Raw genomic sequence first — 26,922 nt, 5'->3', positions numbered from 1 at the left:
AACCCCTAAAAAAATGCACAGACAGCAAAAAAAAGTGCAGCTATGCTAATGCCAGTGATTTATAGTGATCATTGGCAAGCTAGGGGTTAATGGCTCTGAAAAGAGCCTTTGGTTCTATATTTTCTTAACAAATAAAATAATTAAATCTCTCTCTGCAAAAAAACAGGTCTCTCTCTCTCTCCAACAAAATCGCAAGTGAGGAGAGGGAGGGAGATCCACACTGATCATAGTCAATATTTACAAATATTGACATGATCAAACAAATGGGGTATTTTATTATTATTTTTTTTTTTGGGTGGGAGGCTCAGATTGGGTGACCCTAGCTTGCCCCTATGATGAGGCAGGCTAGGGACACCCCCAGAGGCCCCATGATGCACTGGGCATTGCCATTTTGGATGCCTAGTGAAGGGGGAGGGGGGGCTATTTAGGGCTTTTTTTTATTTTATACGTTTTTTATTTTTTAAATTTTTTACTTTTATTTTATAACTAACTAAGTGCCTCGACCCACCGAGGCACTTAGCACACAAGCAGAGCATTGGAAGCATGTCCGATCGCTTCCGATGCTCTGAAACACTGCCGGGCTCCACGTGGAGCGAAACCGGAAGTGATCACTCGTGGGGGAGTGATCAATCCGGTCCCGGCACTCGGGAACAGTATTGCAGGATGCCTAGACATCAAGGCAAGCCTGCAATACTGTTAGAGCAGCTGGAAGCGATTTCGATCGCTTCCAGTGCTCTGTTTAACCGACGACGTATGTCATACGTCCTCGGTCGTTAAGTGCTTTTTTTTTGAGGACGTATGGCATACGTCGTCGGTCGTTAAGGGGTTAAACAATAGCTCTTCCAGTGGATTGTAATAGCTTAGAGAAAGCAGCAAAAAAATAAAAAAAAATTGTTTTTTTTGTATGCACATTTTTGCATATTTTTGTTTGTTGTATATTTATTTACTTAAAGCCCTGTATTGTTGCTTAACCCCTTAGTGACCAGAGCACTTTTCCATTTGTTGACCGTTTGGGACCAAGGCTATTTTTACATTTCTGCGGTGTTTGTGTTTAGCTGTAATTTTCCCCTTACTCATAGAAACATAGAAACATAGATATTGACGGCAGATAAGAGCCATAGGCCCAGCAAGTCTGCCCGACCTTACCTAACAGTATAAACTTATCTAGTTCGTAGGATAGCCCTATGCTTGTCCCATGCATTTTTAAAGTCCCCCACAGTGTTTGTTGCTACTACCTCTTGAGGAAGTTTATTCCACAAGAGGTACCCACACATATTATATACCGTTTTTCTCGCCATTAAATGGACTTTCTAAAGATACCATTATTTTCATCATATCTTATAATTTACTATTAAAAAAATTATAAAATATGAGGAAAAAATGAAAAAAAAAAACAATTTTTTCAAACTTTGACCAACAAAATCTGTTGCACATCTACAACCACCAAAAAACACCCATGCTAAATAGTTTCAAAATTTTGTCCTGAGTTTAGAAATAGCCAACACTGGGACACTGATATCTGTCAGGAATCCCTGAATATCCTTTAACATGTATATATATATTTTTAGAAGACATCCCAAAGTATTGATCTAGGCCCATTTTGGTATATTTCATGCCACCATTTCACCGCCAAATGCGATCAAATAAAAAAAAATGTTCACTTTTTCACAAATTTTTTCACAAACTTTAGGTTTCTCACTGAAATTATTTACAAACAGCTTGTGCAATTATTGTACAAATAGTTTTAAATGCTTCTCTGGGATCCCCTTTGTTCAGAAATAGCAGACATATATGGCTTTGGCGTTGCTTTTTGGTAGTTAGAAGGTCGCTAAATGCCCCTGCGCATCACACGTATATTATGTCTAGCAGTGAAGGAGTTAATTAGGTAGCTTGTAGGGAGCTTGCAGGCTTAATTTTAGCTTTAGTGTAGAGATCAGCCTCCCACCTGACACATCCCACCCCCTGATCCCTCCCAAACAGCTCACTTCCCTCCCCCACCCCACAATTGTCCCCGCCATCTTAAGTACTGGCAGAAAATCTGCCAGTACTAAAATAAAAGTTTTAGGTTTTTAAAAAAAAATAAAAAAAAATTCTTCTGCTGTGTAGGACCCCCCTTAGCCCCCAACCTCCCTCATCCCCCCTCAAACAGCTCTTTAACCCCCCCTCTGCCTTTATTGGGCACCATATTGGGTACTGGCAGCTGTCTGCCAGTACCCAGTTTGAAAAATAATAATGTATTTTTTATTTTTTATTTTTTTAAATATTTTATTTATTTCTGTAGTGTAGCTGCCCCCCCTCAACATCCAACCCCCCACCCTCTCCCTGATGCCTTGATTTCAAAATCCCACCCTCCCCAGTCCTCTCTCCCACCCTCCAGATCTACAGCATATTAATGCTGTTTTGATAGACATCACGTGCACGCGCCCGTGCGCGCGCCCGTGCACGCGCCCGTGCACGCGCACGCACCCGCACTAGATCCCTCCCCCCTCCTCCACCAATAACTGCCCACCCGCCTCCCTGGATAAGCTCCCACCCACCAACCATAACGGCCATCGGTAGCCGATGCAGAGAGGGCCACAGAGTGGCTCTCTCTGCATCGGATGGCTAAAAACAGTTATTGCAGGATGCCTCAATATCGAGGCATCACTGCTATAACATGAAAGCAGTTGGAAGTGATCAGGATCGCTTCCACTGCTTTCAAAGACCAACGACGTATGGGGTACGTCCTTGGTCATTAACTGCATTTTTTTGCAGGACGTACCCCATACGTCGTTGGTCACTAAGGGGTTAAATGGACAATAAAGACTTTGAGATTGTAATATAAAAATGTTTAATTATATGAATATTTTATTTTGTTTGCATTTCCTGCATTTTAATTCTGAAATTGTAAGTAAGGATACCTAGGTTACAACATAGAAGCATCAATTGCTTCATGGACACAACATCTTTACACTTTTTTTTAATATTTAAAGTGCCAGTAAACCATAAAAAAAATGTTATATAATTCTGCACAGAGCAGGAGCGAGCTGCACTTCGTGCTATGGCGCGGTCGGGCCGGGCTGTGACTATACAGCTGGCCCGATGCGCTGTTTGAAAAAAACAGACCCGCTCAGAAGATCACAGAGAGCGGGTCTGTAAAACAGCAGTTATTTTTTAAATTCAAAGGGGAAATTTGGTTTTACAATATTTGCGCTATTATAATGTTATATAATTCTGCACTATGTGCAGAATTATATAACATTTTTTTTATGGTTTACTGTCCCTTTAAACTACTATTATAATTAAAATATCCACGCATCTGTATATCATTTTCAGGCTAATGTTTTGCTTTGAATACATAATTCTGTCATTTATTTAGGGCTAGATTAGGCTTTTTGCGCTAGTTGGTTGCGCTCATATTACAAGTTTTAAAAAACAATGTATTTTCTGCAAGTGGCAACATGACTAGCACCAAAATCTGAACATTGAATATTGCGTGCGCATTTGTGTATTCCCCCATAGTAGTCAATGGAGAAAAATAGTTGGGGAAAAAAAACTAATACCCCACCCTCTCACGCAAGCCCCATCACATATTCTGAATTGTGCTCACCTGATATGAAAATATGAATATTTCCTTTCCCAATGTTCTTTACATATTAGAATATGTTCTATTTATTCATAATTAAGTATTTCTACATATATCTTTTAACAAATTTAACAAATATATATTTATACCTATATCTCTATATGATTATACAGTATATAGCTTTACATAAATACAGATACATATATAGGAATATCTATTTAAAATACAGAGAACATATTCTGCTATGTAAAGAACATTGGAATGTGAAATATTTACTGTAAATATACAGATATATATATATATATATATATATATATATATATATATATATATATATATATAAACACAAAAAGGGAGGGCAGTCACAGGTCTTTATTACATCCAAGTGGTATCTTTATTTAATATATAACATAATATAAAAGTCGATTTTTTGGCTACTTCAGTGAGCCTTTCTCAAGACATCTTGAGAAAGGCTCACTGAAGTAGCCGAAACGTCGACTTTTATATTATGTTATATATTAAAAAAATATACCAATCATTTTTATTAGATGGTGTTATTATGAGTGAAACTATACTTTGTAATGTATTTTTGATGTGTTTTGTGCAACTTTTTAGTTTCGGAAAACAGTTAACCACAGCTCTGAGATCGCTGTAAGAATTGTTGCTTAAATCACAATTGTGCTCAACTTGTAATTTAAGTGCAATTAAAACGGATCATAAAAATATGATATAGCTTGCGCAAATACATTTGCGCCTCACTTGTTATCTAGCCCTTAGTGTTTAATGTCCTTTAAAGGTAACAGGTATGTATGTCACCCCCCCCACACACACACAAAAATGGCTACAACTATATTAATTACTATGTATACACTGCAACTATATACTGGTCAGGTAAAAAGGAGAACTCTGCAGTATATTTATTATTAAATAAATGGGTAAGCTTCTATAGCACTACAAGACAGGATCAAGTTGGAATATGATGTTTTCAAGGATTGCAACCATTGTTGGGTCTGTCTTAAAGGGACACTGTAAACTAGATTTTTAATTGGATAAATGTTTTGTAGATGATCCATTTATATAGTCTATCTTGAAGTGTTTTTGTAACCAATTATAGTTTTGCTTATTTTTTAATAACATGCTGATTTTAAGACTCTTAACCAATCCCCAAATATCAGATGTAGACCCACGTCCTTCTTGCTCCTGTTTGTGTAGTGGGCCTTTTCATTTGCGGGGTACATTTTTAAAAGGTTTTATACTAGATCAGTATCTGTGCTTATTGTTTTATAGTAGTGTTTATCACATGCAGTTATATGAAAATTTGTGTATTACTGTCCATTTAAATAAAGCCTTGACATTTTGTACACTGATTTAGGCCATCTGCCTCTGGCTGATTTACCAATTAGAGGGTCTTTGTGCAGAGTGTCAGCTTTATTTCATGTACAATTGTCATTGTGTGTAAAAAAAAACTACATTTTGATGTAATACAAAAATATTTATGAGTTTACTTACAACTATTTATTGTAATGGAATGCTTCCTTACTATGCTTTTTTTAAACTACTTTATTAAGTTTAACAGTATCGAGATCAGATGGATGGGCAGGCAGACAAATAGATGGCCAGTTTAATCTGCAAATCACAAAACCAAACCTTGTGCTTCACAAGTCATATATTAAAAATCTTAAAATGTCAGTGGTGCAGTAACAGCTGATGACAGAATAAATCACAATAATTCACTGCATCAGGCAGATTAATCTGGCTCAATAATTATCAAGCTGATAGACGGCCTCTAACTGTTAACACTTTTCTGTCTGCAATCCTCATGCAGAAATGATCTTTGCGGAAGGAAAATGGGTATAATGCTCAATTTTGTTTGCCCAGTTATTAATTCTGCTTCTATTCCTGGCTGACTTTTTTTTCCCTTTTGCTTTCCCTTGCTGCTGAAAACATAGTTCAGGACACATACATATTTTATAACTCTTATATAAACAATGGAATAATAATTATGACAAACTTGAAAGCACAAGGTAGATTCCTTAAGGGAAGTGTTCTCAAACAAAACAGATTTTAAATAATGCCTACCAATTTAACTATTCCGCTGCCAGAGCAAAGTATTGCAGCGGTCACTCTAAGGGCCAGATGATGTAAAGGTCACTGGGCTGGCGAGATTATTAAAGAATGATTGCCAGTACTTTCTATGTCCCTGGGATGATCTAAAGTCATTTTTTTTACCCTGAAAATAGGGTGACTTGTCAAGGGGCAGTTACTGCTTTTTTCGTATGGGGAGGAGTATTTTAAAAATCTTACAATACAAATAATTGTACCATTCACAAAAAACAGGCAGGAAAAAAAAATGTATTGTTAAAAATTCTTTACCAAATATCGTAATTATCAAAAATGTAAAAATCGAACGTAAATTACTCAGGAATAAATCATGTTAAATATGCACAGCGTAAAAATTTATTAAAGAGAAATGGATGTGTAAAAATCACTTTCCAATTCAAATCACTTTTAATTGTTGTTTTTTTCAAAAATGGCTTGAATATGGGCGTTCCATGGGCGTATATGAAATTGTCTCTTTAATCACATTCGTAATTCTAAAAAGAATTTTGCACTACAATCTCACAGTTTTTCTCACAAGCTAAAAGGTTGCAAACTTTTCTCCAAACACTCAAAATACTTATAACACTAATAGAAAAACACATGCATACGAAAATACAGGCGACTGGAACGTGCCATACGTAGAAAGCAGCAGAATGTGATTTATATTGGCTGTAGGGTTTAATTTTGAAAGTGTGCCCCCTTCTCACTGCTAACTTTGCTTTATAGTGTTCCTTTCCAGTGAGCTCAATTACTTTCAATAAGAGACATCTTGCCATTCACAGTGGTTGCCCCTTTTCATGATAATTCCACTAGGACAGACCCTGCGAGGGTCAGCGTGAAAACCACGTCTGAACTTGTAAGGTTTCGATTATCAGATCTAGAGGTAAAGTAGATCCACAATCTAATAGTAACATTTTTTATTAAAAAAGAGAAGATTTTGCAATAAAGGAATCAAGTTTTAAGCATTTGAGTTTCTATAAAAAAAAAAAAAAAATTATCTTTTGTTTATTTCACTTCATTTTTCATTGTTAACTAATGACCTTGCTTAAAGGGACAGTCTACTCCAGAATTTTTATTGTTTAAAAAGATAGATAAACCCTTTATCACCCATTCCCCAGTTTTGCATAACCAACATGGTTATATTAATATACTTTTTACCTCTGTGATTACCTTATATCTAGGTCTCTGCAGATTGTCCCTTTATTTCAGTTCTTTTGACAGACTTGCATTTTAGCCAATCAGTGCTGACTCCAAGGTAACTCCACAAGCATGAACACAATGGTATCTATATGGCACACATGAACTAATGCCCTCTAGCTGTGAAAAACTGTCAAAATACAAAGAGATTAGAGGCGGCCTTCAAGGGTTTAGAAATTAGCATATGAGTCTACCTAGGTTTAAAGGGACACTCAATCAAAATTAAACTTTCATTATTCAGATAGAGCATGTAATTTTAAACAATTTTTTTTTCCAATTTACTTCCATTAACAAAATGTGCACATTCTTTTTATATTTAAACTTTTTGAGTCACCAGCTCCTACTGAGCATGTGCAAGAAATAAGTGTGTATGCATTTGTGAATGGCTGATGGCTGTCACATGGTACGTGTATGCATTTGTGAATGGCTGATGGCTGTCACATGGTACAGGGGGAGTGGAAATAAACATAACTTTTAAAATTATCAGAAAAAAAATCTACTACTCATTTGAAGTTCAGACTAAGTGCTATTGCATTGTTTTGTTATATTGCATTTGTTGATTATGCAAATTAACTGTGTTGACTGGTCCTTTAACTTTCAACTAAGAATACCAAGAGTACAAAGCAAATTTGATGATAAAAGTAAATTGGAAAGTTGTTTAAAATTATATGTTCTATCTGAATCATGAAAGTTTAATTTTGACTAGACTGTCCCTTTAAGTAAAGACAGACCCTAGTGACCCAAACCTACCAAAAAGAAAAATCTAGATACTAATAAGAGATTTACAGATATAATAGCATCCTTTTCTGTAATACCTATCGGTGACCACTGTAACAGTGGTGAACTAGATAAAAAAAATATAGAGGAGGCAAACTATGAAGAGAAATCCCATTGCTATTATTTGGAGTATACTCACCAAGTTGAAAGCTTTGACATTACTTTTTGGTAATTAGAAGGCTGCTAATTGCAGCTGCCCACCACACTTCTGAAATTCCTGGAATTGAAGGGGTTAATTAGTTATCAGGCAAGGGTTATAGTATTCTTGTGTAAGGATTGCCCTTGCTACCTGACATCTTACTGATCCCCCCCAAACAGATCTTCCTCCACCCACACCCGTCACAAACATCTTAGTAACTGGCAGGCAGCCTGCCAGTATGAAGCGTTAGTGTTTGTTTTTTAAATAAATAAATTCATTAATAAATAAATACATTAGTTAATTAATGTATTTTTTTTAATTTTCTGCAGTGTAGAATTCCCCCTTACCCTCTCACCTCACTGATCTCTCACAAACAGCTCTCTAACCCTCCCCATCTCAAAGGTGTCTGCCATCTTAGGTACTACACAGTTTATAGTTTGTTTCTTTTTTTGTTTCTTTTTTAAGGTTTTTTTCGCCCCCTCCACATAATCACTATCTAGAGACCCCCCACCATGATTACCCATTTTTCTGTAGGATAGCATCCCCTTCCTTCTAAACTTTATTTTTTATAGGTAGAGTCCTGCCCCTCCCTCCAAATCCTTCCCCCTTCCATGGCTGTGCTGCCCACCTGCCTCCCTTTATTTCAACCACACCTCCCACTGGCACTAATGGAGATCATTACAGGCAGTGACACAGACTGTTTCACTGTCTGCAATGATCTAGCAATCTACCTTCATATGGTAATGGAGCACCGATCATGCTCTGTTACTATAGGAAGACAGATAACTGCAGCCAGGAACAGCAACTCTGTCACTTGACAATCAAGGCTGGCTGAAGGTCAGATGTAGAGCTACGTTATGCGGTACGATGGGCTATGTGCCGCATGATGTAGATCTACATCCAATTTTCCAATTTATTTCTATTTTCTAATTTGCTTTGTTCTCTTTTTATGCTTTGTTAAACAAACATGCCCAGGTAGGCTCATTAGCAGCGATCCCTACTGGGAGCTAGTTACAAGTGGTGGCTACACATTTATGCCTCTTGTTAATAGCTCACCTTATGTGTTCAGCTAGCTCCCAACAGTGCATTGTTGCTCCTTCAAAATAGATATCCTATCTATATTCATCATAAGTGGTTAAAGTTATTAACCTTAAAAAAACACATTACCCAAATTCTGAATAACTTTATGAAAGTGATGCAACATGTATCTTGAAAATATCTTATGATCATCTCTATGTAGAAAAGGAACATATTTTACTTCAAAGTAGCTTAAAGGTAACTTTTCAAAGAGCAGCTACTCTAGTGAGCTGATCTTAGTTAAAATAAAGTAAAAAACAGGAAAATATTATATTTTGTTTCTTTCTCACAGTTGCAAGAATGTATGCTGAGTAATGCATCCCTTTAATGGAAATATGATAGCTTTATGACTTAGCAACATTTTCCATTTGTAAAATGTGTGGTCACAAAAGAAATAAAAAAGCCAAATCTCATCTGTAACATTAAATTAGATGTTTCTATGACATGACAAACATATTTAAAAAATCTTATTGTGCTTCTTTCTAAAACAATTTTCATGGACTAAAGAGCTGCTACTTTTGATTTCTCTGAAATGAATTGATTTTTTTCGTTATTAAAATGTAAACCAGTTGCTGTCTGTCGGCTATACAGCACATTGATCCATCTCTTCCTTTATTAAAATTAATTTACACAAAATAGGCTGACAGCATGTTCACATGGAAAAGTCATCTTAAAGGGAAAATCCAATATAGATCAATAAGATGTTTTAATCGTTATTTTAACTATTCATTCGTCTTAAAAAGCCTTCAACTAGCAATTTTTTTTTTTAATTTGTAAAGTGGTTAAATATTAGTTATTCTTTTAAACAATAAAGTTACAACCATACACTTTTTGTACACAAGACAAATCTTTAAAAGCGATATAGGGGCCGATTTATCAAGGGCCGAATGGCCCCTTATGCCCCTGTTTCCGCGTGTGCATTCAGGCTCGCCGGAAACAGCAGTTATAAAGCAGCGGTCTTAAGAATGCTGCTCCTTAACTGGTCCACCTGCTCTGAGGCTGCGGACATCAATCCGCCCAATCTCATATGATCGGGCTGATTGACACCCCATGCTAGCGGCCAATTGGCCGGCGAATCTGCAGGGGGCAGCATTGCACAAGCAGTTCAAAAGAACTGATTGTGCAGTGATAAATACCGACAGCATATGCTGTCGGCATTCATTGATGTCTGTCGGACATGATCTGCTGAGCGGTTCATGTCGGATAGACCGATGATAAATCGTCCCCATAGCCTTTCATATTTCCTAATGCTATATAAAAGTTATGTTAAGGTTAATTGAACTTAAGTTTGAGCATTGTTATTATTATTATTATTATTATTATTATTTTATTAACATTTATTTGAAATAACTGCCTTAGTCCATAGCAGGGGGTAAATTGTTAAGTGGTACACAATATGCGACACATACATAGTTGTAATATACATAATCAGATATGTGACAATACAAATTTATACAGAAGAAGAGCTGCACTTTGAACATTAAAGGTCATAAATATTCAACTTAAAACATGCTGCAGTGCATTTCAAATTAAACACAAAACATGATTTCAATATTATTGCTTTTGCAAAGAAAAAAAATATATTTAAAGTTTACTGTATTACACTGTTATGGAGGTAAACCAAGTGAAAATGTATCCTCTATTGTCTCATGTCTTATTACTGGCAGTGATGTGTCACATGGTGTCCCCCAACAGCTAAGAGCATGTGCAGGTGGTGATTATGTATGTTATATACTCCCATAAGGTAAATAAGTAGTTTAACAGCTGCTGCAGGTAATTCCATATTACGGTGATCACCTAAATAATACAGGGGCATGAAATCTAACTTGAAAGGGCAGACTATTCTATTTTACAGAAGATGTTTCTGTAAGTGGGTGCTGAAATATGGGATCTGTAAAAGCATCACTAACAGTAAAAAAGTAACTGCACCTGGATCTTCACACTGCCCAAAGGACACTGTAAGTAGTGGAAATAAGGAGGGACTGGAAGACCCTCCTCATTACCATCTTTACAATGAGCACACTTCAACTGTGCAGGAGAAAAACATGTTGTTATTTTTTCACAGTGGAAGGGATGCTGACATGGACCACTTGAGCGTTAATTGCGCTAGAAGTAAGCTTTTTGTGCTTCTTGGGCTGTGCTCATATTACGAGTTGAAAGTAAACTGTTTTCACTAACCCGACAAGTGCAAAAAGCTGAAGTTTGAATATCGAGTGCACATATTCCCCCACAGAAGTCAATGGAGAAAAAGAAGTGGAAAAACCCCAAAACAAATAGAAACCCACCGATTGCATATTCTCATTTATGCTAACCCAACATTAAAATATAAATATATCCAGAGGCGTAACTAGAAACCACAGGACCCAGGTGCAAGAATCTAAGAAGAGATTTTTTTTTAAAAAAAAGACAGTTAAATGAAAGAGCACACTAACTTTTAGACACACATGGATAATGCAGACGTGCACTGTAATAGAGGGATGCATAACATGGCTGCACCTGAAAACAGCAGCCACAATGCTTGACCGCTCCACAAAATCATGTAGCAGCATGTGCACAAAATGCCTGTGCATTACCCAGTTATAAAATCTTATCATAACTTGCAAACAACATAGATTCATGTTGATTGGTAAATTGAAAGGATCTTTAAAATCACAAAATATATAGATCACTAGTATAAATAAATATTATTTTATTTTGAATTTCAAAATATTTATTGGACCCATTATAAGAAAAGTTAAAGCAGTTTATTTTTATTTTGAAACTGAAATAAATGTTAAAATAATAATAATAATAATCATAATACATTATTATTATTATTAATAATAATAATATAAAATTTAAACAAATGTAAAAACATTCTAATTTACATGGATCAAAGAAAACTAAATACTTATTCATTTTTTCAAGCTAACGTATTTCCCAACATAACCATAACCATTAAGCAAATAATGTATTTATTTGGAAAATTAAGGCCTAGATTTAGAGTTTGGCGGTAGCCGTCAAAACCAGCGTTAGAGGCTCCTAACGCTGGTTTTTACCGCCCTCTGGTATTTGGAGTCAGTAATTAAAGGGTCTAACGCTCACTTTACAGCCGCGACTTTTCCATACCGCAGATCCCCTTACGTCAATTGCGTATCCTATCTTTTCAATGGGATCTTTCTAACTCCAGTATTTAGAGTCATGTCTGAAGTGAGCGTTAGAATTCTAACGACAAAACTCCAGCTGCAGAAAAAAGTCAGTAGTTAAGAGCTTTCTGGGCTAACGCCGGTTTATAAAGCTCTTAACTACTGTGCTCTAAAGTACACTAACACCCATAAACTACCTATGTACCCCTAAACCGAGGTCCCCCCACATCGCCGCAACTCGATTAAATTTTTTTAACCCCTAATCTGCCGACCGCCACCTATGTTATCCTTATGTACCCCTAATCTGCTGCCCCTAACACCGCCGACCCCTATATTATATTTATTAACCCCTAATCTGCCCCCCACAACGTCGCCGCCAGCTACCTACAATAATTAACCCCTAATCTGCCGACCGCCACCTACGTTATTCTTATGTACCCCTAATCTGCTGCCCCTAACACAGCTGACCCCTATATTATATTTATTAACCCCTAATCTGCCCACCTCAACGTCTCCTCCACCTGCCTACACTTATTAACCCCTAATCTGCCGAGCGGACCGCACCACTACTATAATAAAGTTATGAACCCCTAATCCGCCTCACTCCCGCCTCAATAACCCTATAATAAATAGTATTAACCCCTAATCTGCCCTCCCTAACATCGCCGACACCTAACTTCAATTATTAACCCCTAATCTGCCGACTGGAGCTCACCGCTATTCTAATAAATGTATTAACCCCTAAAGCTAAGTCTAACCCTAACACTAACACCCCCCTAAATTAAATATAATTTTAATCTAACTAAATTAATTAACTATTCTTAAATAAATTATTCCTATTTAAAACTAAATACTTACCTGTAAAATAAATCCTAATATAGCAACAATATAAATTATATTTATATTATAGCTATTTTAGGATTTATATTTATTTTACAGGTAACTTTGTATTTACTTTAACTAGGTACAATAGCTATTAAATAGTTAATAACTATTTAATAGCTAAAATAGTTAAAAAAATTACAAATTTACCTGTAAAATAAATCCTAACCTAAGTTACAATTAAACCTAACACTACACTATCAATAAATTAATTAAATAAAATACCTATAATTATCTACATTTAAACCTAACACTACACTAATAATAAATAAATTAAATACAATTCCTACAAATAAATACAATGAAATAAACTAACTAAAGTACAAAAAATAAAAAAGAACTAAGTTACAAAAAATAAATTTTTTTTTACAAACATTAGAAAAATATTACAACAATTTTAAACTAATTACACCTACTCTAAGTCCCCTAATAAAATAACAAAGACCCCCAAAATAAAAAAATTCCCTACCCTATTCTAAATTACTAAAGTTCAAAGCTCTTTTACCTTACCAGCCCTGAACAGGGCCCTTTGCGGGGCATGCCCCAAGAAGTTCAGCTCTTTTGCCTGTAAAAAAAAACATACAATACCCCCCCCCAACATTACAACCCACCACCCACATACCCCTAATCTAACCCAAACCCCCCTTAAATAAACCTAACACTAAGCCCCTGAAGATCTTCCTACCTTGAGTCGTCTTCACCCAGCCGAGCCAAATTCTTCATCCAAGCGGAGCAAGAAGAGGTCCTCCATCCGGTAGAAGTCTTCATCCAAGCGGGGCAAGAAGAGGTCCTCCATCCGGTAGAAGTCTTCATCCAAGCGGGGCAGAAGAGGTCTTCCATCCGATTGAAGTCTTCATCCAAGCGGCATCTTCTATCGTCATCCATCCGGAGCGGAGCGGCAGCATCCTGAAGACCTCCGACGCGGAACATCCATCCTGGCCGACGACTGAACGACGAATGATGGTTCCTTTAAATGACGTCATCCAATATGGCGTCCCTCGAATTCCGATTGGCTGATAGGATTCAGCCAATCAGAATCAGCCAATCGGAATTAAGGTAGGAATATTCTGATTGGCTGATGGAATCAGCCAATCAGAATCAAGTTCAATCCGATTGGCTGATCCAATCAGCCAATCAGATTGAGCTCACATTCTATTGGCTGTTCTGATCAGCCAATAGAATGCGAGCTCAATCTGATTGGCTGATTGGATCAGCCAATCGAAATTGAACTTCATTCTGATTGGCTGACTCCATCAGCCAATCAGAATATTCCTACCTTAATTCTGATTGGCTGATAGAATCCTATCAGCCAATCGGAATTCGAGGGACGCCATCTTGGATGACGTCATTTAAAGGAACCGTCATTCGTCGTTCAGTCGTCGGCCAGGATGACTGTTCCGCGTCGGAGGTCTTCAGGATGCTGCCGCTCCGCTCCGGATGGATGACAATAGAATATGCCGCTTGGATGAAGACTTCAATCGGATGGAAGACCTCTTCTGCCCCACTTGTATGAAGACTTCTACCGGATGGAGGACCTCTTCTTGCCCCGCTTGGATTAAGACTTCTACCGGATGGAGGACCTCTTCTTGCTCTGCTTGGATGAAGAATTTGGCTCGGCTGGGTGAAGACGACTCAAGGTAGGAAGATCTTCAGGGGCTTAGTGTTTATTTAAGGGGGGTTTGGGTTAGATTAGGGGTATGTGGTGGTGGGTTGTAATGTTGGGGGGGTATTGTATGTTTTTTTTTACAGGCAAAAGAGCTGAACTTCTTGGGGCATGCCCCGCAAAGGGCCCTGTTCAGGGCTGGTAAGGTAAAAGAGCTTTGAACTTTAGTAATTTAGAATAGGGTAGGGAATTTTTTTATTTTGGGGGTCTTTGTTATTTTATTAGGGGGCTTAGAGTAGGTGTAATTAGTTTAAAATTGTTGTAATATTTTTCTAATGTTTGTAAATATTTTATTTTTTGTAACTTAGTTCTTTTTTATTTTTTGTACTTTAGTTAGTTTATTTCATTGTATTTATTTGTAGGAATTGTATTTAATTTATTTATTGATAGTGTAGTGTTAGGTTTAATTGTAGATAATTATAGGTATTTTATTTAATTAATTAATTGATAGTGTAGTGTTAGGTTTAATTGTACCTTAGGTTAGGATTTATTTTACAGGTAAATTTGTAATTATTTTAACTATTTTAGCTATTAAATAGTTCTTAACTATTTAATAGCTATTGTACCTGGTTAAAATAAATACAAAGTTACCTGTAAAATAAATATAAATCCTAAAATAGCTATAATATAAATATAATTTATATTGTAGCTATATTAGGATTTATTTTACAGGTAAGTATTTAGCTTTAAATAGGAATAATTTATTTAATAAGAGTTAATTAATTTCGTTAGAATTATATTTAACTTAGGGGGGTGTTAGTGTTAGGGTTAGACTTAGCTTTAGGGGTTAATACATTTATTAGAATAGCGGTGAGCTCTAGTCGGCAGATTAGGGGTTAATGTTTGAAGTTAGGTGTCGGCGATGTTAGGGAGGGCAGATTAGGGGTTAATACTATTTATTATAGGGTTAGTGAGGCAGATTAGGGGTTAATAACTTTATTATAATAGCGGTGCAGTCCGCTCGGCAGATTAGGAGTTAATAAGTGGAGGCAGGTGGAGGCGACGTTGTGGGGGGCAGATTAGGGGTTAATAAATATAATATAGGGGTCGGCGGTGTTAGGGGCAGCAGATTAGGGGTACATAGGGATAATGTAAGTAGCGGTGGTTTACGGAGCGGCAGATTAGGGGTTAATAATAATATGCAGGGGTCAGCGATAGCGGGGGCGGCAGAATAGGGGTTAATAAGTGTAAGGTTAGGGGTGTTTAGACTCGGGGTACATGTTAGAGTGTTAGGTGCAGACGTAGGAAGTGTTTCCCCATAGCAAACAATGGGGCTGCGTTAGGAGCTGAACGCTGCTTTTTTGCAGGTGTTAGGTTTTTTTTCAGCTCAAACAGCCCCATTGTTTCCTATGGGGGAATCGTGCACGAGCACGTTTTTGAAGCTGGCCGCTTCCGTATGCAACTCTGGTATCGAGAGTTGCAGTGGCGTTAAATATGCTCTACGCTCCTTTTTTGGAGCCTAACGCAGCCATTCTGTGGACTATCAATACCAGAGTTATTTTAAAGGTGCGGCCAGAAAAAAGCCAGCGTTAGCTACGCGGGTCATTACCGACAAAACTCTAAATCTAGCCGTTTGTTATTCAAAATGTACTGAAATAATTGTTGCATACTTATAATCTTATGAGCCTTTTAACCATACCATTAGGCAAAATGCTTAAAGTGATAGTAAATCAAAGAGTTTAAAAAAACAATAGGATTTATCATTGCTAAAAATAAACAGGACTTTAGTGATCAGTTTAAAAAACGGTACTAAACTTACTCTTTCTGTGCCACTGCCTCTTTGCTAAACTCAGTGGCTCTGGCCGCCCATGGCACATTCCTCTTTCTCAGTGAGGTGACATTTCCACCTCTAAATCAATAGCCATGCTAGCATACAGAACACTGTCATATGACTAGCATGGCTATTGGTTTAGAGGTGGAAACATCACCTCATTGAGAATAGAGTGCTGTGCTGGGGGTAGCCAGACCCGCTGAGTTTAGTTAGGAGGCAGCAGCAAAAAAAGGGTTAGTATAGCACCCTTTTTTTTTTTTTTTTACAAACAAATGACTAAAAGTCCTTTTTATTTTTAGTGATGGTAAATCCTAGAGTTTTTTAAAACTAAAGTAGTTTATAAGTTTAATCACTGCTTTGTTTTACTGTACTGTAATCACTGCTTAGTGTATGTTATTGCACTAAGTTCATAAGAGACACTGTTATTGTTGTACTTCATTTTTGTGTGTCTGTTTCCCTTTTTTCTACTATTGTGATACCTAGTTTGCGCTGCCCTAGCACCAGAACATAACATGCACAAACCCAAAAGTGTGCTAGGCCAAAGGTGCATTAGGAATGATTCAAATACCTATGTTCTTCAATTAGAATAAAATTCTCTCTCTCTCTCTCTCTCTTATTATTATTTATTTATTTATTTATTTATTTTAATCAGTAAGGGCTAGATTATAAGTAGATAACTATTTTTTTTTGTGCCGTAAATGGGCAAATTACATTACAAGTGGCTGGTTATTGCTACCACAAGCTCACTGTAGCAATTAGCACTCCGAAAATTAACTAAAGATCAGATCTATGGTTATCTTTCAAAATGTTAATATTAAACAACTTTTGTGGTTGGGTACCCCTGAAACAGCAGTACTAGGGTAAGTACATACTATGCAACCTTATTGCAAATAACATTTACAGTCCCTTTAGCAGAATATGTGACTGAGGAAACTGTGGGGAGTAAATGATAGCACATTCAATAAAGTTAGCAATAATCTGATTGCCAACCGCTGCTGCAACAAGCAAAACAAGAACAATTTAAAAGTATTTTACAGAAAAAGATAAAAATAAATGTTTAATACATTGTTGCTATATTTTCATTAATTAAAGATTTTTTTTAGAAGATTACATTTTGAGTTTTATATCCCTGGGGGTGGTTTAATTGGATATTTCTTTATTTGCCATACCAAATTCAAAACAGTGTATGACTAACTGCCTGACTGCCTGTCCCTGTAGTTTCATACCAACACAACTCTCATATCTTTGCCACATAAAATCTTCTCTCATCTTGTCTCATGTAAATGGAGAACTAAATAAAGTACCCAAGTCTTGAACATTCTGCAAATCAATTTCTATTACATATTTCATAATTCTTTACTAGTTTTATGATACTGGAATTAGCTTCATGTTAAGAACTTTATCAAATTCATAGTAACAAAGTTATATGAAATGACAATGCACTATCACATATAGTTAAAATACAAGTGTTGTAAATAATAATATTAGCACATGACCTGATCTCAGTACAATTGTACAGTAATAACTTTACATTTAATATCATTTAATAAGCGCAAAAAAAATCTGGCACTATCTGTAATTTGTGAGATCATAGAGTTTCTTCCTTATTTTTATTACCTCGGCAAGAATTGTGATGGTGCAGATATTATCATGTGGTTTGTGATGATGTCACACTCAATGAGGAAGTGCTCACAAGATCAATGCACTTCCTCGTTGTTTGTGCTGATAGGAGAGTATTATGGAGCCTATATTCCAGCACTTTTACCACTTAGGTAGTTATACAAACCATTGTTTGAAAGAGGGGTGGAACTGCAAGAAGGCTTTACTACAGTATTTCAAATCAAACCATACATATTTGTATATCTCTGAAATAGAAACATGGTTGTTTAATATTGCTATTTTAAAATTACACTACATACTACATTTTAAAAAATAAAATATTTCATTTTTTAAACTGTCTGTACCTTATCTTAAATTTTATTTAAAACTGTTTCCAACCATACTATACAAGAATACACATTTCCTGCTTTTTATTTCTGTATATTCTATTGCTTTGTATAGAGAAATTAAATCCTGAGTTGCAATTACTGGAGCTAAAGAAATGTTGTATACAAATACTTCTTTGCATAAGTTAATTGAATATATATATATATATATATATATATATATATAAATATATATATATATATATATATATATATATATATATAAAACAATCCTAGAAGTAAATCCGTCCTCCTGGGTCAACCGCCTGGGTGCAAGCATGAAAAGTATACAGCAGCAAATGAAAGCACTCTCAGGACTTCTCAATAGTGGGTCAAAAACCAGTGTTTATTGACGTTTCGGGGTTCACACAGACCCCTTCATCAGAATGAAAAAACAGTGTCATATCACAATCTTATATAGTGTTAAACAATCAAATTCATGCAATAATACAAATCACCTGTGTCAAATAATCAAGTTCCTGTGTAATACAGTGGAACGCACGCCATGTGTTCCACTGAGACCGGAAGTTACCTCACTTCCGGTTGTGGGTGAAACTATTTATAGCATAATAACATTTAAATACAATCAAATAAAACAGTTTTCTGTGCCATAATATCCAGAAAAAGTTACTTATCGTGTTTCATACCAAATTGCAGCTGTGAAGAGCTGAACAAATCATAGTGTTACATCCACCACTTACATGTACTATGTGTTCGAGTTTGGAACGCATATGTGCATTTCAGTGAGCCGGAAGTCTCTCTACTTCTGGTTTGACGATAATCGTGTGAAGTAAAATGGTGTATACAAAGAAAACAAACCTTTCAAATGACCAATGGTTTAGCTTAGAAACTCATTATGTAGCCTCTGTATGCTTTAGGGTAATATTAGATGCCCCTAGATGTAAAACTTAGTGTGTGATAGTATCGTAACACCGGAAGTTACCTCACTTCTGGTAGTTGACACATCTGTTATCCAATCGTAAGACTCATAATGTAATGTGGAGAATGATGCTGTGTATCCATAGCCTGTCACAATATCAAATGATTAAACATAGTAACACATAATGTGGAAACCACTATATAGCAGAATATGTACCAGGTATAAAACAAAAAATGTTATCCATACTATGGCAGCTCACTGTGTTCCACTTTTATGTGTTAACAAAACTACTACATCATAATTGAATATATTTTGGATGCACATACCTAATATACAGATGTTGTACCCTATGCCCACCTAAGGGGAATGTTCATTCTGAATACAGGGCTACTATGGAAGGATTCATAGAGTTATATAAATCTAAAGACCTAGAAAAACAATTATAATAAACCCCCCTAGCATCATCCTATAGCTAAGCCATATGAGCCTAAAACTTCAGACACTTCTAAAGTAAAATATATTCTCGCTAAAAAGCATCTATGTATCGTTTGTTTATAGGAATGGGTATTAGAGCTTATTCATATGTCTCATATGTGATAGGGGTCTACAAAATATCATACCACCCTAAACCTAATAGCAATTGACTAAATTGTACAATCATTCTCGATTGAACATCATTGCCATATTTTGTATGGCTATACTTCAATAGATACAAGGAACTAGATATAAAAATAAAAATACAAAATATGATCACCTGTAATGTAAAACATGCCACATTTGCTATCCCTCTCTATTACTATAAATGTAATCAGATGTATACGGATTGAAACCTTCTCTTAACTGTGTCATACCGTCCATCAAACTAACAGTAATAGGCTACTAGGGGGCACTGATAAATAGAGTGACTAATGATCTAGCCGGGGTGGGTGGGACATGAGCCAGGTCCACGCCAGTGATACCCTATTCATAGAAACCCTACAATACAGTGCATGGAGGAAACACACACCAAATGGTGTATCGTTTCTACCAAACTGTTTATAACCACCCCTACTGAGCTCTCGCACCCCCATCTAATATTACCCTAAAGCATACAGAGGCTACATAATGAGTTTCTAAGCTAAACCATTGGTCATTTGAAAGGTTTGTTTTCTTTGTATACACCATTTTACTTCACACGATTATCGTCAAACCAGAAGTAGAGAGACTTCCGGTTCACTGAAACGCACATATGCGTTCCAAACTCGAACACATAGTACATGTAAGTGGTGGATGTAACACTATGATTTGTTGAGCTCTTCATAGCTGCAATTTGGTTTGAAACACGATAAGTAACATTTTCTTGATATTATGGCACAGAAAACTGTTTTATTTGATTGTATTTAAATGTTATTATGCTATAAATAGTTTCACCCACAACCGGAAGTGAGGTAACTTCCGGTCTCAGTGGAACACATGGCGTGCGTTCCACTGTATTACACAGGAACTTGATTATTTGACACAGGTGATTTGTGTTATTGTATGAATTTGATTGTTTAACACTATATAAGATTGTGATATGACACTGTTTTTTCATTCTGATAAAGGGGTCTGTGTGAACCCCAAAACGTCAATAAACACTGGTTTTTGACCCACTATTGAGAAGTCCTGAGAGTGCTTTCATTTGCTGCTGTATATATATATATATAAGTTTAACAAAAATCATATTCACTTTATAAGTGTCTTCCAAAAAAATCATATGGAATAGAGTATTATTCATGAATACACTGGATTTTAGTCTTTAAGGACTTGCTCATTACAAATAAAACACTATTACAATGCACACTTTGTAGTGCCAACTGAATGACAAGAGCAATAATGTGAGTTATTTCTGGGAATTCAAAGAATATGAATAATACTTTGCATAGACTCAAATCTAATGAAGCTTTGAGTTTCTTAACAATTAGGTTTCACAGCCTTAAAGGCATGTATGAATTTTCTTGATATAAAGGTGGACTCCCTTGATTTTAATAGGGAATATTTAATAGGCCAAAGAAAAAGACCACTGATTATCTACAATATTATTTTATCCTGAGAGTTTTTTTTTTTTTTAAATATAAAATGTATGTGTTTTACAGCTTCCTTAGAGGTAATACAATCGGTAATATTTTAGAGCAATAGTATTCAATGCAATATAAAACAGACATACGTTTAAATGCATTGCCCTGTTAATTACATTTTTGTAAATTCAAATTTTACAATGGTTAGTGTCTATGAATCAAGAACAAAATGAGTATTTCAGAGACAAAAAGTGTTCTGTAAGACAGAACTTAGATCCAGAGAAGCAGAGATCTAAAGAAACAGCTCAAGATTATCTTGAACTTCACAATCACAAACATCAAAATGTACTTTTTTCAAGTAGACCTAAAAACCCATATGGAGGTGACATTTCTTTGTTAAATGTTAGATAGCTGAATACAGTCTACTGCTATTTCAAATTTTAGCCTTTGTCAAAAATCTTCATGCATCACGCACATCTGAAAATAACCCTGAACAAATTGATTATCAACAAAAGGTACTATTAACTCTGTAGAAAAGTTGATGCCCCAGGGTCAGTCTATTTCATTGGGCAGTGCATTTTCCCATTAATCACTATTGCAACTTAATGATGGTATAATGCTTTTATTTACAAACACACACACACATATATATAAACAAGGGTTTTGACATATATATATATATACACAGTATATATATACAGTATATATATACACAGATGTACTAATTTCCTATGCAAATATTTACATTGATTTATATATATATATATATATATATATATATATATATATATACATATATATATATATATATATACATATACATATATATATATATATATATATATATATATATATATACACACACACACACACACATTGTAGCAGTCTAGAATTACATTTTCTTCACTTTTTTAAATTTTACTATTTGTATATGTCTTCCAAGTATAATTATACTGTAGATAATTCTTTTTCTATATAAATATCAGTAGAAAAAAAGATTGCTGATACAATCTAGTCTGCTGTGTTATTAAGCATAAGTATTCTCAGTGCAAAATGTTTACTGACAAACACACACACTTGTCGTAATACTTTATGTTAATTCCTGCTAATGTTTAATGTCAATCAGATATAATTTTATGCTTATTTGTACAGCATGGTTTGTGTTATTTGGGAATAGTACTGCAGACATAATATAACATTGCAATATTCATTTTGTGGATGCATTTGTAAAATATTCTATTAACAGCAGGTGGCAACCTTTGAAAACAAGATTAGAGTCCTGTTATTTTTTTTTTTTTATCTTGTTTTTCACATGCAGATGTTTGCAGTGAAAATGTAAAACCAGAATGTAATTGTTCAGCTTTTATCAGATAAATCTTATGGTTATTGGGGAGGCTGATACCAATTAATATTATTAAACATCAATTTCCTAAGTGACACACAAGAATTTCTATAAAACAAATCTTTTAAATCATAAATACAATTATATGTTTAATTTCCTATTTCATTTTAGCAAATCATTCAGAATAAGAGAGATTACAATATAATTTGGATTGAAACTGTTCTCTTTAATGTATCATTTAAAAATACCACAGGCATTTTTATTTGCTTTATAGGCATATACCATAATAGAATGTATCAAACAGTTGTATATGCTTTATATGCATATATCATATTAGATTGTATCAAATAGTTTAGGAAAAGGTTAGCTAAAACATTGTTTATTCCATTTTTCTAACTGAAGTTTTAGATTTGCTGATGCATTGTAGTGCTTGACAAAACAAGTAATTGGAATCTGCCAATCCCAAAGGGACGTGACAGAAATGTGTTTCTCTTTTAGTACTTTTTTATATTGTGTTGAGTTTCAGTCAAGCTAGGTAAGATATACCTATAGAAGAACTGAGGAAAAAAAATCAAGGAAATAAACTAGAACTTAACAAATGAATATTGGTAAATGAGAGTAGTCATATTTCTCCTTTAAAAGAATCTCTGCACATGTTATAAACTGTATTCTAAATATATGAATGGAACATTTTTTAGACAATAAACATAGCTTATATATTTATTTTAGTCTTACCAGGACATCTTTGTTCATTGCATCTTCTTATGTCCTCCCCAGAGCCTTCACATGGCTGGCCAGTTAAAGAGGCACCTTGGCATGTTCGTGTACGCTTTTCCAAACCACCATCACATGACCTGGAACAGCCACTCCAATGTCCCCATGGGTTCCACTGTCCATTTGCTGTGTACAGTGAAACATTTTAATTAATTTCACAACATTTCAATTGTTAGTGTAATCAGCATTAGAAACATAGAAACATAGATTTTGACGGCAGATAAGAGCCATAGGCCCAGCAATTCTGCCCGATATTTCCTAAAAGTATAAACGTATCTTGTTCGTAGGCTAGACTTATGCTTATCCCAGGCATTCTCAAAGTCCACCAGAGTTGTTAGTTTTTATTTAATAAAGACATATTCATGTTCTTAAACCTGCTTTTGTAAGCTTGTAAAAATGTAAACTATGAATCATAAAAGTTTAAAGGGACATTTTACACCAAAAAATTATCCCCTTTAATTTGTTACCAATGATCCATTTTACCTGCTGGAGTGTATTACATTGTATACAAGTAAACTCCTTTACCATTATGTAAAATAGCTGATTTAGCCTGTGGTATCTATACCTATGCTGAAAGTTTCAGCCCAGCCTACTGCAATTTTCCTGATTTGCCCGAGCCTCACTTAAAGGGACAGTTTACCCAAAATGTTTCTCCCCTTTGTTCCCAATGATCCCTTTTACGTGCTGGAGTGTATTAAATTGTTTACTTGTAGAACATTTACCCTTATATTAGCATTTGAAATAGCTTATTTAGGGTTAGATTACAAGTGGAGCGGTATTTTGCTCTTCCGCTAGCGATAACTCCTCTAGAATTAAGATTTTTGCGCTAGTCAGGTTGCGCTCATATTACAATTTGAAAGTAAACTGTTTTCGGTCTAGGGGTAAAACGACTAGCGCAAAATCCAAACTTAGAATATTGTGTGCGTTTTGCGTTTTCCCCCCAAAAAATCAATGGAGAAAAAAGTTGAACCCACCCACATATATCTGATATTTTTTTGGTATTTTATATATATATATATATATATATATATATATATATATATAGAGAGAGAGAGAGAGAGAGAGAGAGAGATACAGATATATAGTAATATCTATTTCTAAATACTAAGAACATATTCTGCTATTTGCAGAACATTGGAATTTGAAATATTTGCAGTAAATACATAGTTAAACCTTTATTAAAAATTAATATTGCATAAATATGTTTTCATCTTGCGATCAAATTGCGATTGAGCATACACAATCACGTTTACTTTCATCTTGTAATATGAGCGGTAGGCCCAATGAGCGAAAAACGCTTGCATTATACCCCTTTTTGCTAGGGTGCAAACGATTGTGCTCCACTTGGAATCTAGTCCTTAGCCCCACATATACAGAAAGCTTCTGGACTTAAGTCCAGGCTATTGACAGACAATGCAAACACAGCCAGCAGAAGAAATTGCACTCCTGGTGGGGTGTAGAAGAGATGTCTAATAAAATTTTAATTTCCCATTGTTCTCTCTTAGTATTGGGCTTTTTACAAACAGATATAACATAAGGAAGCAAGTGTGTGTACACAAAGTGATAACATTATGAGATCTGATTTTGACTGCAAGCTCGACCCATTTCAATAGGCTGTGGTTTAAAAGAACAAAACCAGCAATTTCATATGCATAAATAAACCCGAAAATGAAATTTCTTATACATTCTATACTCTACAGCTGGTATACCAAATCATTAGAATTACAATAAGGGAAAAAAACATTTTACTGTATACTGTCCCATTGATTTTGCATTTCTTGTCCCTGAAATTATTTGTGTGAAATGGCATATTACATAATAAAAAAATATTAACAGACATGAACGAAGGAAAAATATACAATTGGTAACTGAAAATTACATTGACAGCCTAATTTACAGCAAAATATCAGAAACTAAAGCTATTTACCTAAGTATTGCAGTGAAGCTAAAAGTGCAAATGAATAAGTATTATTCATACATTTGTGGAATAATTCTAACATTTAGAAAATAAAAAAATACATTTAATGAAAGACGGAGAAAGTTTACATATTCAAGACATTATAATATTTAAAGGGATATTAAACTGTGCTCCTTTCATAAAAACAAATATGTTAAATCAAAGTAAACATGAAAAGAAACTGACTGTGTAAAAAAACAAGTTATTTTTCTTGCAAAATGAGCACTGCATGGGAGCTGCTGAGCCCTTCTGGTTCTGAGTGCAAGCTGCCATTGACTAAGTCAGAAGTGCTAGTCACACAGATAGGTTGTGGGACTAGTGTGGCTAATTGGGTCATCTTCTGCTCGGTCCCAGCAATGATCTGACGCTCTTGAGCAGTACTTTAACTATTACCTGCATAGAGGTGCAGGGTTGCTAGTTTTAAAACTGAACGCACTAACAAATGAAAACATGTCATTTTATGACTATAATGGCCTTTAAATAATTAAATGTCTATTATAAGTATTTATATATCCCTAAGTAAACATTAACATTTGACTTAAGCTATTTTACATTATCCCACAGACAGTTGACCATGCCAGCATGCAATCTCTATGCCATGTCAAGGTACATATGCAAGAACAGCAAGTAGCAGCAAACACAAATATTGAAAATATATATAGACATCCAAAAGTAAAATGCACTCACCGGGTCTTGATTAGATATAACTCTTTATTTACGTGACATTTCAGGGTTGCCCCATCCTCAAACAATCATTTTGGATGTCTATATTATGTTTTAAATGCACCCCAGGCAGAAGAAAATTATACAAAGTGTTTCTGAGAGTGCTATACCACCACGGATGACTATATATATACTGTATATATATATATATATATATATATATATATATATATATATATATATATTAAATTATGTATAATAATTTTAATAATTATTAATATTTTTTTTAAGGTTAGCAATTCTTAATGTGCGTTAACCTGACACAGTGTTACACCTAAATTGCAGTGTCAGATTAGTGCATATAAAAAATTATTATGATTATATTGCATTATTGAAATATTAAACATAAAATATTTTTTAAAATGAATAATAATTATTAATAATGATTATATGTACTGTTAAATATATATTCTGTGGATTATTTAGCTTTTTTTCCAGAATCTATAATAATTTTTTAATATTTTATATGTCCTATTTCAATAAAGTAATGTAAGATTAGTAATTTTTCATGTGCACTAACCAGACACCACGTTAGATTTAATGTGCATTACGCATATTTAACATTCCTATATTCTTCACATTATTTTTTTTTTATTGTTAACCCCTTAATGACCAGCGACGAACCTTCTATGGGCTCCTTGTACGAAGCAGCAAAAGCTGCTCCAGAGTCCTTGCGGGGCAGGTTCGCATATGCTAGCCTGCTTTCTGCAATGTAAGAAGCAGCGGTCATTAAGCAGTGGTCCAAAAGCCATTGTCTGTAATGGTATGGGGTGTGTCAGTGCCCATGGCATGGGTAATTTGCATATCTGTGGGGGCACCATTAATGCAAAAAGATATGGATACATTTTGGAGCAATATTTGCTGCCATCCAGACGTTGTCTTTTCCAGGGATGTGCCTGCATTTTCCAGCATTACAACATCAATCCACA

At 35.1% G+C, this 26,922-nt stretch overlaps 1 protein-coding gene across 1 annotated transcript in view; it reads right to left on the bottom strand.

Annotated features, from left to right (window-relative positions):
* Positions 1-26,922, bottom strand: part of ADGRB3 (adhesion G protein-coupled receptor B3) — a 1,326,607-nt gene that overhangs the window by 717,386 nt on the left and 582,299 nt on the right. The window contains exon 6 of the mRNA XM_053710414.1: positions 23,275-23,439. Within this exon, the coding sequence (XP_053566389.1) occupies positions 23,275-23,439 (165 nt within the window). The remainder of the gene's footprint in view (positions 1-23,274; positions 23,440-26,922) is intronic.

The sequence above is a fragment of the Bombina bombina genome, chromosome 4, assembly GCF_027579735.1.
Source record: "Bombina bombina isolate aBomBom1 chromosome 4, aBomBom1.pri, whole genome shotgun sequence".
Taxonomy (NCBI): domain Eukaryota; kingdom Metazoa; phylum Chordata; class Amphibia; order Anura; family Bombinatoridae; genus Bombina; species Bombina bombina.
This window is presented reverse-complemented; position numbering and strand designations above follow the sequence as displayed.